Raw genomic sequence first — 15865 nt, forward strand, 5'->3', positions numbered from 1 at the left:
GGGGGAAGGGAGGCTCAGTCTCTTCTGCAGCTCTTCTGTGCTGCTGCTCAGCCAGATGGTGGGGGAGGGGAAACATCCGGCTTAACCCTTTTAAGTCCTAGCTGGACAGATGAGGAGTAAGGAACACACATTAATGGCTTAGTGCAGAATGGATATATTGTGTATGGAACTTGAGAAATTCTAACATCAGTATTTTACATCAAGGCTACGATGTGTCTAACGAGCTTCAGTCGATAATTAATATCCTGTGGAATATGTTGGCGCTATATAAATAAAATTATTATTATTATCCTCCATGTAGTGCCAGTATTTATGTATAATGCATACAATTAAGACAAAGCAGGAGGACCTAATCCCATTATGGACCCAGTCCTACTATGTTACCACGTACTACAGGTGTGTGCTAGTTTGCACTCTGCAATATGAGCCAGTTATTGGACAAAAAGCTTCTTTCTTGGGCTTACCACACACTAGTGACTTTGGATGACCATTTTCTGCCAATAATCATGAAAAAGCATGTCAGATGCCAGCTTATGATGGATATCTGACCAGAGGTTGACCTGTCGCACTGGATTATTTTAGTCCTTGCCTGGTTTTGTAGTTGATTGTATCATGCTGAATGACCGATCTGTATCCCATCAATGAAAGTCCAGACCAGGTCACAGATCACGGATCATGGCAGGGATCAGATTGCAGGAATAAAGAGGCCATGGTACTCCTGGAGCAGTGCACAGGAAGCATGGGTCTCATACCTGCACAATATACTGCATTCATGCGGGAGGAAAACACATCCTATACTTTAAATCCAAAATACATCCCATACTTTGGAGTTCTGTCATCAGTAACTGTAAGAATTGGCTTCTAATGTTTTTCTGTCCCTTACCTTAGCTTTTTACCATTGTTATTGTATGGTTAAAATAACCTGTATTCTCTTTTTATTTCAATTGTTTAGAGGAGAAAGTGAATAGCAGTAACAACATGGAGAAGAATAATAAAACGGCATCGGATGCCTCCTCTTCCTCTGAAGAAGAAGAATATGTGGTGGAGAAAGTTCTTGATCGAAGAGTAGTTAAAGGACAAGTAGAATTTCTCCTCAAATGGAAAGGATTCTCGGAGTAAGTGATTGCATCAGCAAATCCACATTTGAGCTCCCCACACACCGAAGATCGCTGTAGGCAAACAATGGTTTGCCGATCGTTCTGCCGGCAGCTGTGTTGGCCAATTCTCCCATACACATCAGTACTCTATCCAGCCCTCCAGGTCACATGAATCAGGCAGGCTCCGTTATGGCAAATATGAATGTTCCACTCTTAACCCCTTTACCCCCGAGGGTGGTGTGCATGTTAATGACCGGGCCAATTTTTACAATTCTGACCACTGTCACTTTGAGGTTATAACTCTGGAACGTTTCAACGGATCCTGGTGATTCTGACATTTTCTCGTGACATATTGTACTTCATGGAAGTGGTAAAATGTCTTTGGTATGACTTGCGTTTATTTGCGAAAAAAAACGAAATTTGGCAAAAATGTGGAAAATTTTGCAATTTTCAAAATTTGACTTTTCATGCCCTTAAATCACAGATATGTCACACAAAATAAATAATAAATAACTTTTCCCACATGTCTACTTTACATCAGCACAATTTTGGAACCAAATTTTTTTTTTTCTAGGAAGTTTTAAGGGTTAAAAGTTGACAAACGACTTTTCATTTTTCCAACAACATTTACAAAACCATTTTTTTAGTGACCTCATCACATTTGAAGTCACTTTGATGGGTCTATATGATAGAAAATGCCCAAAAGTGACACCATTCAAAATCACATTCAAGATGTTTATTAACCCATACAGGTGCTTCACAGGAATTTTTTGAAAAAAAATTAACATTTAACTTTTTCACACAAAAAAAAATGAATTCAGATCCAATTTTTTTTTATTTTTGGAAGGGTATCAGGAAAAAATGGACCCCAAAATTTGTTTGTTTCTCCTGAGCATGCCGATACCCCATATGAGGGAGAAAACCACTGTTTGGGTGCACGGCAGCGCTTGGAAGGGAAGGAGCGCCATTTGACTTTTTGAATGCAAAATTTGCTGGAACAATTGGCGTATGTCATGTCCCGTTTGGAGACCCTTTAATGTGCTTACAGTGAAAATCCCCCACAAGATACTCCATTTTGGAAACTAGACACCTCAGGGAACTGATCTAGATGTGTGGTGAGCACATTGAACCCTCAGGTGCTTCACAGAAGTTTATAAGGTTGAGCCGTAAAAATACAAAAAAAAAAAACAAATTTTCCCCACAGAGATGTTTTTAGCACAAATATTGCATTTTCATAAGGGTAATAGGAGAAATTGCACCATACAATTTGTTGTGCAATTTCTCCTGAGTACGCCGATACCCCATATGTGGGGGAATACTACTTTTGATGCACAGTGCAAAACGCAGAAGGGAAGAGGTGCCATGTTGGAGTTAAGATTTTGTTGGAATGTTTTGAGGGTGCAATGTCAAATTGGCATAGCCCCTGAGGTGCCAGAACAACAGAAACCCCCTATGTGTGAGCTCATTTTACAAACTACACTCCCCAACCCAATTAATTAATCTAGGGGTGCAGTGATCATATTGACACCATGTGCCTCACAGAATTTTATAAACTGCATTTTTACCACTAAAATGTTTTAGCCCCAAGTTTTTAATTTTTCTAAGGGCTAATAGTTTTTTTTGTTTTTTATATTTTACAACAAACTGAGCTCCATTTTTTCCAGAGTGCGCCAATACCATACATGTAATTCGGAAATATTTTTCAGGCACAGTGCAAAGCTCAGAAGGAAACGAGCGCCAGATTTTATGGTTATGGTTTACAGGTGCCATGACCCACTGGGAGAGTCCCTGTGGTGCCAAAAGAGCAGAGCTCCCCATAAGTGACCCCATTTTAGAAACTGCACCTCTCAATAAATTCATCTAGGGGTACAGTGATCATATTGACACCATGTGCGTCACAGAATTTTATACCATTGGGCAGTGAAGAAAACTTCATTTTTACCACCAAAATTTAGTTTTAGCCCCAGATTTTAAGTTTTCACACAAGAAGTGGGTTAAAATGGCACCAAAATTTGTCCCACAATTTCTACTGAATGTGGCAATACCCCACATGTGGATGTACAGTACTGCCTGGCCATACGGAGAGACTCGGGAGGAACGGAGCGCTATTTGCCTCCTAGAGCACACATTTTCCTAGAACAGTTTGCGTACTCCATATAGAGAGCCACTAATTGCTAGAAGAGCAGAATCCCCCCTCAAGTGACCCCATTTGGGAAACTAATACCCCTTGGGTATTGAGGGAGAATTTATCTCCAGATGTAGTGACAAATTTTGACTCCATGGGTGTTTTCCAGAAACAAGCAGCAATGAATGTGGCCGAGTGAAAATTGCACACTACCGTTGTAGTGACCAGTACGTTGCATTCACCAGTACGTTATGCCCAGCCCGTGCATCTGGAGGCATGCACCCGTAAGTTAGGCGGGCTCTCATTGCTACAGAAATGCCAAACTTGGGCGCAATATGTGGTTTAGTTACACTGTGGGGCTCAGAAGGGAGGAGGGCATTTGGATTTGGGAGCGGGTAATTTGCTGAATTTCTTTTGGCGGGTGAGGCCTCTTCCGACGTTTGGCATCCGTCGTTTTGGGCAAAAAACGGATCCTGCAAATGTGCTCGCAGGATGCGTTTTTTGTCCGTAGACTTGTATTAGCGACGGATGGCCACACGTCGCGTCCGTCGTGCGATGGATCCGTCGTGTTTTGGCGCACTGTCTCAAAAAAAATTCAATGTAACGTTTTTTTGTTCGTCGCGTCCGCCATTTTCGACTGAGCATGCGCGGCCAAAACCCCGCCCCCTCCCAGACTGCAGAATGGGCAGCGGATGCGTCAAAAATCTGCATCCGCTGCCCACGTCGTGCAAAACTTTCCAACGTCCATCGGTACGTCGGCCCGACGCATTGCGATGGACCCGTACCGATGGAAGTGTGAAAGAGGCCTGAGGAGCCATTTCGCTTTTCCTGAGCCTTTGTGCTACCAGTAATGTGGAAGCCCCCTATATTTCCGTTAACAGATGATGGATCTGAGTGGGGACTTGCTTTTTGTGGATTGAGTTGCAGCTTTTTTTTATTGGGATAATTTTACATAACGTTTGGGATCACATTTATTCTGCACACTACGCTGACCACTTACTTTAGGGTTTGTATCTAAATCTCCCGAGTGACGTGAATCAGGTGAAACCCCCAATCCATTCACTATAATGAGGCAGCAGAGTTACTCTGGACTCCATCTGGCCTCTGTTCAACTGTATCCTTCTTTTCAAAAGTGCACAAAACTGTGGCCAATGGCACTTTTATGCACACTTAAAAACACTGATACCTCCGGATCACAGGTCACACGGCGTCCACAGTGTCTCCACCTGCCTTATTATATGGAGTCTTCTGCCAGAGGTTCTGTCTGAATCATGTATTTCAGAGATTTACACGGATTATTTTTTTTATGTTTTGGCTCTTTTATACAATAAAAACTATTTTATAGAAAAAAAAATTTTTTTCATTTCTTTATTCTGAGAGTGATAACATTTTTTTTTCTTTCCCGCTGAAGGAGCTGTATGGCGGCTTGTTATTTTGCGGGACAAAATGACGTTTTCAGCGGTACGATGTTTATTTTAGCCGTCTTTTTGATCGCATTTTATTCCACTCTTTGTTCGACGGTATGATGATAAAGCATTGCTTTTTAGTTTTTTTATGGTGTTCACTAAAGGGGTTAACTAGTGGGACAGTTTTATAGGTCGGGTCGTTGCAGACTCTGTGGTACCAAATACATGTACCGCCGTATATACTCGAGTATAAGCCGACCCCCCTAATTTTGCCACAAAAAACTGGGAAAACTTATTGACTCGAGTATAAGCCTAGGGTGGAAAATGCAGCAGCTACCGGTGAATTTCAAAAATAAAAATAGATGCTCCATACCGTTCATTATTGCCCCAAAGGAGGTTCCATATAAAGCTGTGCCATATATAATGCTCCATACCGTTGATTATTGCCCCATAGATGCTCCATATATAGCTGTGCCATATAGAATGCTCTGCAGCGTTCATTATGGCCCCATAGATGCTCCTTATAAAGCTGTGCCCTATATAATGCTCTGCACCATTCATTATGGCCCCATAGATGCTCCATAGAAAGCAGTGCCATATATGCTCTGCACTGTTCATTATTGCCCCATAGATGCTCCTTATAAAGCTGTGCCCCATATATAATGCTCTGCACTGTTCATTATTGCCCCATAGATGCTCCTTATAAAGCTGTGCCCCATATATAATGCTCTGCACTGTTCATTATTGCCCCATAGATGCTCCTTATTAAGCTGTGCCATATATGCTCTGCACTGTTCATTGTTGCCCCATAGATGTGCCATATAAATCTGTGCCATATATAATGCTCTGCACCGTTGCCCCATAGATGCTCCACATAAATCTGTGCCATATATAACGCTGCTGCTGCAATAAAAAAAACAAAAAAAAACACATACTCACCTCTCTTGCTTGCAGCTCCTCAGTGTCCCGTCTCGGCGTCTCTCCGCACTGACTGATCAGGCAGAGGGCGGTGCGCACACTATATGCGTCATCGCGCCCTCTGACCTGAACAGTCAGAGCCAGAGGACGGGAAGACTGAGCGGTGCCCGGCGGGTGGAACGTTGGACAGGTGAATATAAAATACTCACCTAGTCCCGGCGATCCTGGCGCTCCCCCTGCCTGTCACACTGTCTTCGGTGCCGCAGCTCTTCCCCTGTTCAGCGGTCACCGGCACCGCTGATTAGAGAAATGAATTTGCGGCTCCGCCCCTGTGGGAGTGGAGTCCATAATCATTTCTCTAATGAGCGGTCCCACGTGACCGCTGAACAGGGGAAGAGCTGCGGCACCGAAGACAGTGTGACGGGCAGGAGGAGCGCCGGGACTAGGTGAGTATGCGACACGCTCTCTCCCCCTCACCCGCCGACCGTGACTCGAGTATAAGCCGAGAGGGGCACTTTCAGCCCAGAAATTTGGGCTGCAAATCTCGGCTTATACTCGAGTATATACGGTACTTCTATTGTATGTTTGTTTTTTTTTTGCATTCAAATATTTATTTTGAGATGCAATATCTTTTGATGATTTCATTTTTATTTTAGATTTTTTTTTTTTGTCCCACTATGGGACAATCACTTTTTCTAGGCTGATCGCTTCTGCCGAATGGAGATGAACCAGCAGCTCCATTCTGCAGAAACTGTCAGCTCTGCACTGACAGACTTGCTGATAATGCACTGCGCATGATCAGTACGTTTCCTAGCTGTGGTGACCCGGTCACAGTGGCAACGATCAGGACCCCGCGTCATGCTGTAGGGTCTCCGATCCAAAAGCAAAGGGGCTGTCAGCCCTCTGCCTGCTCCCGAAATGCTGCATTAAAGTGCCGTCCATGGTCAAATAGGCCCAGGGCACATGGACGGATTATTGCGTCTGATGTGAGAAAGGGGATATTGGGGTTGTTCTTGACTTTAATATTGGTGGTCTGTCCTTAGGATAGGTAATAAATGTCTGGTAGGGGTGCAATACCCGGCACCCCAGCTGATCAGCTGTTCCTGATGTCGGTGGCGTCTAGAACTGCTTAGTTAAGAAGCAGCACAGCTCTGTTGATGGAGTAGTGGTCGCGGTCAGCAGCTGCACATCCACCCCCTATTGATATGAACAGACGGTGGGTGTACAGTACCAGGCTGCGACCACTAGACAGTCAGCGGAGCAGTTCCAGCTGATACTGGGAGCAGCTGATCAGCAGGGTGGCGCACCCCCGCCAATCAAAAACGCATGGAGGTCTGTCCTCACCGGCTTCTCCACACACAGGCCTGTAGAAGCGACTTGTCAGTCTACCCGACTGCTTTAGGCCATGTTCACACGATCCTTTTTTTGATCCTTTTTTTGATCCTTTTTTTTTCAGGTCCTGATTTGGAAAACCCGCAGTGCAAAACTGCACTGCTGATTTTCCTGCAGTTTCTTCTGCAGATTCCTCTGCGGGTTTTCAACAGCACTTTCCTATTGGTGCCTGTTGAAAACAGGAGCTGAATCCGCAGAAAGAAGTGACATGGTACTTCTTTTTTTCTGCAGGCAAATCCTCGCGGATTTGCCTGAGAAAAAAAGGATAGTGGGCACAGCGGTTTTTGTTTTCCATTGAGTAACATTGGACTGTACCCTGCATGGAAAAAGGACCTGAAAAAAAAAGGATCAAAGAAAGGATCGTGTGAACATAGCCTAAGGGTATGTGCACACGATGCAGATTTAGTGCAGAATTGGTGCAGAACTGCAGCAGATTTTTCTGCTGCAGAAACGCTGCAGAACTGCACTGTGATTTACAGTACAATGTAAATCAATGGGGAAAAAAAAAAGCTGTGCACATGGTGCAGAAAAATCTGCGCAGAAACGCTGCAGATTTCAAAGAAGTGCACGTCGCTTCTTTTGTGCAGTTCTGCAGCGTTTCTGCTGCAGATTTTTCTGCACCATGTGCACAGCTTTTTTTTTTTCCCATTGATTTACATTGTACTGCACAGAAACTGCACAGAAACTGCACAGAAACTGCACAGAAACTGCACAGAAACTGCACAGAAACTGCACAGAAACTGCATAGAAACTGCACAGAAACTGCATAGAATCTGCGCAGAAACTGCATAGAATCTGCATAGAATCTGCATAGAAACTGCATAGAATCTGCGCAGAAACTGCATAGAAACTGCACAGAAACTGCATCAAATCTGCAGATGCAGATTTAGTGCAGAAAATTCTGCACCACATTTCCTACGTGTGCACATAGACTTAAAGTATTTTTCTCTAGAACACCGCAGAGTATCGGAGAGAAACGCACATATTTGCTTTAGTGGAGCCTGTACATATTCATTATTCCTGTGGTTTGGACAGTGTGAATCTGACAAGTTCCTACCAAGCATACAATAGTCAGATGTTTCAGAGAGACAACTATTTTCAAAGTTTCATTTATACATAATATTTTGCCACTTGGGTCCAGAGACATTTGGGTAATGACGGCATTATTTCTCCTCTGCACATCTGTGCATTGGGAATATGTAAACTTCATACTTTTACTTCAAGGGGGTCTATCAAAAATGCTGAATTTACCAATTCAAAGTCGTTATTCCAGTTTTAGAGGCTCACAAAGTAATAAGTCAAATTAGCATAGTTAATAAAAGGAAGGATTTTGAATACTTGGATGGAAATCCTTAGTATTCGGGTGACGTCTACATTTGCTCAGTGCAGTTTTCTTCTCCGAGGTGCTTGGATGAGCCTCTAATGTTGCTGTCTCCAGTTGCTGCTTGTTGTGAGTTTTCTGCCTTCAGTTTTGTCTGTCACTGACTCGTTCATTGAAGAATCTTCCATTTCTCTGCGTTGGGGCTCTTGGGTTGCCTTTGTGGTTTTACACCATAACCGGTCTGTACAAGCTCGGTCCTATCAGCTTGTAGTAGCTGGAAGAATCTAAGCAGAAAATATCTTAGACTACATACTGGGGCAGCGATCACAAGCAAATTAAGCCCCATACACCCCTGTAGTGTGGGTCTTTTCGGTGTGACACGACACACTTTCAGCTACTTCTCCTATGTATATCCAGAGACACCTTTCTGCTGGTAGGAAGTATAAATCAGATGGATTCTGCGGGGCTACTGAAAAAAAAATAAAAGGCGAATGTTACATTATTTTATTATCATCCAGATACTTCTGAAGTGCATTTTTAGGTTTCTGCTCTAAGTTGGGGTCTGAAAACCTGACTACAGTTATATAGGTCTGTCAGACACCATTGATGTGTGCGGAGCCTTTTATCCATGGTAGTTTATTAGAAGGCAAATATTGCTCTAGCAAGCCGGGATAACAATGCATTTTTCTGGAGGACTGAGTATTAATAATTATTGTGTTGATCATCAGTAATATCATCAGAAGTGTCGTTAGTTGAAATGTCTGAATCACTTCCCTCTAAGGCTTCTTTCACACTAGCGTCGGGCTCGGTCCGTCGCAGTGCGTCGGGCCGAGGTCCCCGACGCTAGCGTTGTCTCCGCCGCACAACGGGGGCAGCGGATGCATTTTTCCAGCGCATCCGCTGCCCCATTGTGAGGTGCGGGGAAGTGCGTGGAGGTGGGGGCGGAGTTCCGGCCGCGCATGCGCGGTCGGAAAAAGCGGACCGTCGGGAGCAAAAAACGTTACACGTAACGTTTTTTGGTCCCGACGGTCCGCCACAACACGGCGCAACCGTCACACGACGTTTGCGACGTGTGGCAATGCGTCGCTAATGTAAGTCAATGCAAAAACGCATCCTGCAAGCACTTTTGCAGGATGCGTTTTTTCGGCAAAACGACGCATTGCGACGTATTGCAGTAAATGCCAGTGTGAAAGTAGCCTAAGTGTGTGTGCTTGCACTGTCTGCAGACAATCGGCTGCATTTTATCACCTTTGGGTAGAAAGCCATCTTTGGGCTTGATTTACTGTACTGATAGAACAGTATTAATGTGGCTATTTATGTAGGCCTTTTTTCCATTTTTTATGCTACATTGGAGTATTTTTCAGTGTGGCTATTGACTCTCAGAAAACCATATGTTGTGTATAGTGATTTATTAGTCCCCATGCATCACAGCCCAGCGTATACCAAAAGGACACTCCTGGCAACCATTAGGTGCAAGGAGACCTATTGCACTCAATGTATTTTTCTGACTTGGCTATTAGTGAGATATTGACACATCTTTCCTCTTTATCGCTGTGAAATCTCAGCTTCTCATATTTGCTCATTTCCATTTTGGGTCTAGTGCATTTATGATAAAGCTGCAAAGTAGAAGAAAAGGATATAGTTGTTTTCCGAAAGCCGTTCCACTCTTGCCTATAGGTCCCGTCTAGCATTGCAGCTCAACCCTATTCATTTACATGGAGATAAGCTGCAACACTAAGCAAAGTACATGGCTAAGGGTACCGTCACACAGTACCATTTTAATCGCTACGACGGCACGATCCGTGACGTCGCAGCGATCGTATGAATATCGCTCCAGCGTCGTAGACTGCGGTCACACGTTGCAATCACGGCGCTGGAGCGATGCCGAAGTCCCCGGGTAACCAGGGTAAACATCGGGTAACTAAGTGCAGGGCCGCGCTTAGTAACCCGATGTTTACCCTGGTTACCAGCGTTAACGTAAAAAAAACAAACAGTACATACTTACATTCCGGTGTCTGTCCCCGGCGTTCTGCTTCTCTCCACTGTGTAAGCGCCATAGCCGGAAAAGCAGAGCGGTGACGTCACCGCTGTGCTCGCTTTCCGGCCGGCTGGCGCTCACACAGTAGAGAGAAGCTGAGACGCCGGAGGACTGACACCGGAATGTAAGTATGTACTGTTTGTTTTTTTTACGTTTACGCTTGTAACCAGGGTAAACATCGGGTTACTAAGCGCGGCCCTGCGCTTAGTTACCCGATGTTTACCCTGGTTACAAGCGAACACATCGCTGGATCGCTGTCACACACAACGATCCAGCGATGTCAGCGGGTGATCAAGCGACGAAAGAAAGTTCCAAACGATCTGCTACGACGTACGATTCTCAGCAGGATCCCTGATCGCTGCTGCGTGTCAGACACTGCGATATCGTAACGATATCGCTAGAACGTCACGAATCGTACCGTCGTAGCGATCAAAATGGTACTGTGTGACGGTACCCTTAGAGAAGTGCACTTACTATAGAAAGGGTTCTTGTATTTTCCTTAAACTAATCTCATACAGCTTCAACTGTTCCCATATATAATAACCGCAGTGAATCTATAACTAGGAGGCGGACTGTTGCAGCTTGGCATCTGAGGCGGTATGGACATAAATAATCCTTGGCTACGAGTGAGCAATAACTTGGGTTACATGGGAAGCAAAGTTGGGCTATGTGCACACGCTGCTGATCCGCAGCGGATTGGCCGCTGCAGATTCTAAGCAGTTTTCCATGCGTTTACAGTACCATGTAAACCTATGGAAAACAAAATCCGCTGTGCACATGCTGTGGAAAAAAACGCGCGGAAACGCTGCGATGTTTATTCCGCAGCATGTCAGTTCTTTGTGCGGATTCCGCTGCGGTTTACACCTGCTCCATAATAGGAATCTGCAGGTGTAAAACAGTGCGGATTTCCCAAAATCAGTCCTGAAAAATCCGCAAGACTATCCACAACGTGTGCATGTAGCCTTGTAAATGCATAACACGTGCACATTTTAGTTAGTAAGTTACATATAATAAGTTGTATATCTTGGTGATACTGAAAGCCAGAAAACCCCTTTGTTCTGATCGAATAGCGGGATTGAGCACGATGGCGCAGTGGTTAGCGCAGCAGCCTTGCAGCGCTGGGGTCCTGGATTCAAACCCCACCAAGGACAACATCTGCGAAGAGTTTGTATGTTTGCGTGGGTTTCCTCCGGGTACTCCGGTTTCCTACCACATTCCAAAGACATATTGATAGGGAATTTAGATTGTGAGCCCCATCGGGGACAGCGATGATAATGTGTGCAACCTGTAAAGCGCTGCGGAATATGTTAGCGCTATATAAAAATAAAGATTCTAAAAATAAAGATTGAGTGGGGAATAAAGTAGTTGTCAAGAAAAGTCTTTACTGCAAATTTCATACAAGATAAGTTATTCACTTCTATCCAACTCCAGAGAACATAACACATGGGAGCCCGATAGAAACCTGGACTGCCCAGAGCTGATCTCTGAATTCATGAAAAAGTACAAGAAGGGTAAAGAGGCTGAACCCAAATCGAAGACAGAAACCACCAAAAGAAAAGCTGGAAGTGATGAGATTCGAGCAAAAAGGAGGAGAGAGGTAAAGTCCAAATGTTAACAATAATTGTGTAAATGCGAAGATATTTGCCCTTATTGGACAATATCTTAAAGCTCTCAGGCATATTGTAGAAACCTGATTCCAGCACCGGATTACTTCCTGGTCATGGTTATTTGCTCCAATACCAGCTGATCCGGGGAGTCCTCTACACGGTGTGCCCAGAAGTGTCCTTATGAGGAGCTGTGGTCTCTTCCCACAACCCCCCCTACAATGTAGGGAGGAAGTTGTCAATCAGTGGCAGGAGGGAGTCGCAGACCATGATCACGAGCTCCAGTGCTAGAGTAGATCAGATCAACAGGGAATTTATGGAAAGTAATAAGAGTCTGAATTAAGTAAAGCCAGACCGTGCTGCAATAATGTGGATGAAAACTTTGATGGCATACAGTTGCTGCTGTTTTTAAATTGATTAGTAAATAAGCATGTGATTTTGTCAAAAAACAGACATGATTGTATGCTTGAAAAATAATTGCCAACAAGTTTAAAAACTGCAGCAGCTTCATGCCAATGTGGTCTGCTGCATCGCAATTGCATAATTGCAGTCTTGTTTAGCCATTCTCTTAGTGACAGGTGCCCTGTAAGATATTGTAGTACCCAGTTATTTTTTTCGTTGCAGCTTCCTTGTGACTGATCACTGTGGGTCCAGCTTTTTATCCTTAAAGAGAAAAAAAAAAAAAAAAAAAATATATATATATTATATATTATACAGGGAAAGGACAATAGTAAGCCAAAAGATGGGGCCACGGTGATATAACAGGTAGAAGAAGTAGAAATCCTCAGGCCAAGTAAACATGACAATCGTTGTTCAATCAATCGTTCATTGAAGTGAAGACAGTATAGTTGTGTGGTTCTACTGGAGGTGCAGTGTATTCATACCGTCTGTGTACCGCTATGCTTGTGTGCACTTGTCTTCCATCTTGTTCTGCTCTATAATCTTCTCCAGAGTACCGACATCGCAAGAGGATTTGAAAGGGGCCTGGAGCCCGAAAAGATAATCGGGGCGACGGATTCCTGTGGTGAGCTCATGTTCCTAATGAAATGGTGAGTATCAGTGTAGGCTGACCTATCCAGCCAAGCAATACTCCTCTATGATTTCATCCATGTGCACCAAGTACACAACCAATTGGAAAGATTGTGTACGCTCATACTGTGTTTCTGAGGCAGAGCACCGGGCTGTAGGGCACGTGCCGCTAACAATTACATGAGGCTTTATTGAAATGTCCTTGACGACTGTGTCACAGGTGGCAAATGATGGCTGATAAACTGATTTTATTTTGTTTTGTGCATCTTGTGGTTGATAAGTAGCACATAGTAGTGACTGCCTTGTACTACAAATCTTCTACGTGTTTTGTGTTGCAGGAAAGATTCTGATGAAGCCGATCTCGTACTAGCAAAAGAAGCCAATGTGAAGTGTCCACAAATAGTTATTGCATTTTACGAAGAGAGATTGACTTGGCACGCTTACCCAGAAGACATGGAAAACAAAGAAAAAGAAGCTGTGAAAAGTTAAAATGCCCATTAATGCGTCTGTGTGTGTGTAATATACCTCCCCTCATATAAATGCATACACACATTCTCCCCACACTTCTCATCCACCCTGGTCCAAGTGTTATCAAGAGGGAATCTTGCCTTTCATAGATTATTTTTTGATGTACACTTAACCCCTTTACTCTGAAACACTCCAAGTGGCATTTGCACAAAATCTGACTGCCATACTTTACAAGACGAGGCAGCCATGGCATATTTACCACCGATTGAGGAAAGCACTGTAGACATTACTTGCCGAGTGCTGCTAAACTTTCTTCGCCGTTAGTTATTGTGAGGAAGATCCACCATGGTGGGGAAGGGGTTATGTCAGTAATTGGTTAGTGTCTTGTAAGTACTGCCCAGGACAAATAGTGAAGGGACCTCCCTCTACTAACAGTGACCAAGAATGTTGCTGCTTTCTCCCGTTCTTGGACACTTGTGTTTTGAGGGAGCAGACTGTTGTAATGGTTTTAATATTTTTTTTTTTATTTTTACATTTTATCTGTATCTACCTTGATTGGGGTCTCTCTGCGTATTACTTGTTTTTGTATCTGAAGATATTTGCTAAAAACAACAAGGAACTTCTCAAGTGACAAGTGCATCAGCTCGGGAGTATTTATATGTTCACATCCAAAGTGTCAATGAGCAAACGAGCACTTTGTAAGAGACACTGTGTGTGTGGGTCCCACCACCTGCACTTTATAGAAGACCCCGTCAGTCATTTGTATGGGGGTGTTATGAGACTGTGTGGCTTTTGTATATGTTGTTTTATTCCATGTGCCATAACTAGTAATAGAACGTCACGTGTGAGACAGAAATCATGCCATACAGTCCCAAGTACAATGCTGAAGTGAAGCTTGGTAGCGTTTTATATATATATATATATATATACTCTTTCCATCTGTATTACATTGAAACCACATTGTGGGTTTTGATACAAACTTTCTTAAAGGGGGAAAATACAAATGACACATTTCAAGTTATGTCAGTGACAAAATGAACTTGTGTATAGTACAGTAAAAGAAACGTTTTCTTTTATCATCTGCTTGATGGCTTTTTTTTGTGCAGAAGAAATGTCGGAAATGTAAGTGGTTGTGTTTCTGGTTGTAATGCAATATTAAGTTTCTTTTAAAGAAAGATCACTTTCTATAGTATGTGTTTTTTTTAATCTACATATATGTTGGGTGACTGCAGTTACAAACATTAGGCTATAATATTTGCTATAAAAAAAAAATATACATGTTTGATCATGGGATAAACTGCAGTAAAAGGGGTTATTGCAGCCTAAACAGTCCAAAGGGCGATAACGCTAGAGTCCCAGCCATGTATACGTCATCTGTACGGACACTTATGCCTGTAGCGCAAGATGGCACCCATGAGTATGTGAATCACACAGCAGGTTGTACATGTGCCCTGCCTCTGCATTCAGTCTCTGAAACACAAGCATAACTTTGGGTAGGGCTGTGCTACCTTTTGGGGATTGCACGGTCAGAATAGAATGGAGCACCAGACCGCACCATTCAGCTTTCATTTTGAATCCAGGTCCAAATTGGGGTGCAGATGGAGATCCTCTGTTCTGGTGAATGGTAAGGATCCAAACCGTATGACCCACATCAATATAATAGTACTTAGCCTGATGAACACCCCCTCCCTGACGTAATAGTAAGTAGTGTTGAGCATTCCGATACCGCAAGTATCGGGTATCGGCCGATATTTGCTGTATCGGAATTCCGATACCAAGATCCGATACTTTTGTGGTATCGGGTATCGGTATCGAAACAACATTAATGTGTAAAATAAAGAATTAAAATAAAAAATATTGCTATACTCACCTCTCCGACGCAGCCTGGACCTCACCGAGGGAACCGGCAGCGTTGTTTGCTTAAAATGCGCGCTTTTCCTTCCTTCCGCGACGTCACGGCTTCTGATTGGTCGCGTGCCGCCCATGTGGCCGCGACGCGACCAATCACAGCAAGCCGTGACGTAATTTTCAGGTCCTTCTAGGCATTCAGTATTTTAAAATTACGTTCCGGCTTTGTGATTGGTCGCGTCGCGGTCACATGGGCGACGCGACCAATCACAAGCCGTGACGTCACGGGAGGCAGGAGACGCGCGCATTTTAAAATGCGCGCGCGTCTCCTGCCTCCCGTGACGTCACGGCTTGTGATTGGTCGCGTCGCCCATGTGACCGCGACGCAACCAATCACAGCAAGCCGTGACGTAATTTCAGGTCCTTCAGTATTTTAAAATTACGTTCCGGCTTTGTGATTGGTCGCGTCACGGTCACATGGGCGACGCGACCAATCACAAGCCGTGACGTCACGGGAGGCTGGACACGCGCGCATTTTAAAATGCGCGCGTCTCCTGCCTCCCGTGACGTCACGGCTTGTGATTGGTCGCGTCGCCCATGTGACCGCGACGCGACCAAT

The 15865-nt window shown here is 44.0% G+C and overlaps 1 protein-coding gene across 3 annotated transcripts in view; it reads left to right on the forward strand.

Moving 5' to 3' along the window:
* CBX5 (chromobox 5) overlaps positions 1–14587 on the forward strand; it is a 30347-nt gene extending 15760 nt beyond the window's left edge. For all 3 annotated transcript variants that reach the window (XM_077297941.1, XM_077297938.1, XM_077297939.1), the window contains 4 exons: positions 953–1115; positions 11729–11894; positions 12853–12950; positions 13269–14587. In XM_077297941.1, coding sequence (XP_077154056.1) covers positions 953–1115; positions 11729–11894; positions 12853–12950; positions 13269–13419 — 578 coding nt within the window. In that variant the 3' untranslated portion in view covers positions 13420–14587. The remainder of the gene's footprint in view (positions 1–952; positions 1116–11728; positions 11895–12852; positions 12951–13268) is intronic.
* Positions 14588–15865: the final 1278 nt, after the last annotated feature.

The sequence above is a fragment of the Ranitomeya variabilis genome, chromosome 3 (genome assembly GCF_051348905.1).
Source record: "Ranitomeya variabilis isolate aRanVar5 chromosome 3, aRanVar5.hap1, whole genome shotgun sequence".
NCBI lineage: Eukaryota > Metazoa > Chordata > Amphibia > Anura > Dendrobatidae > Ranitomeya > Ranitomeya variabilis.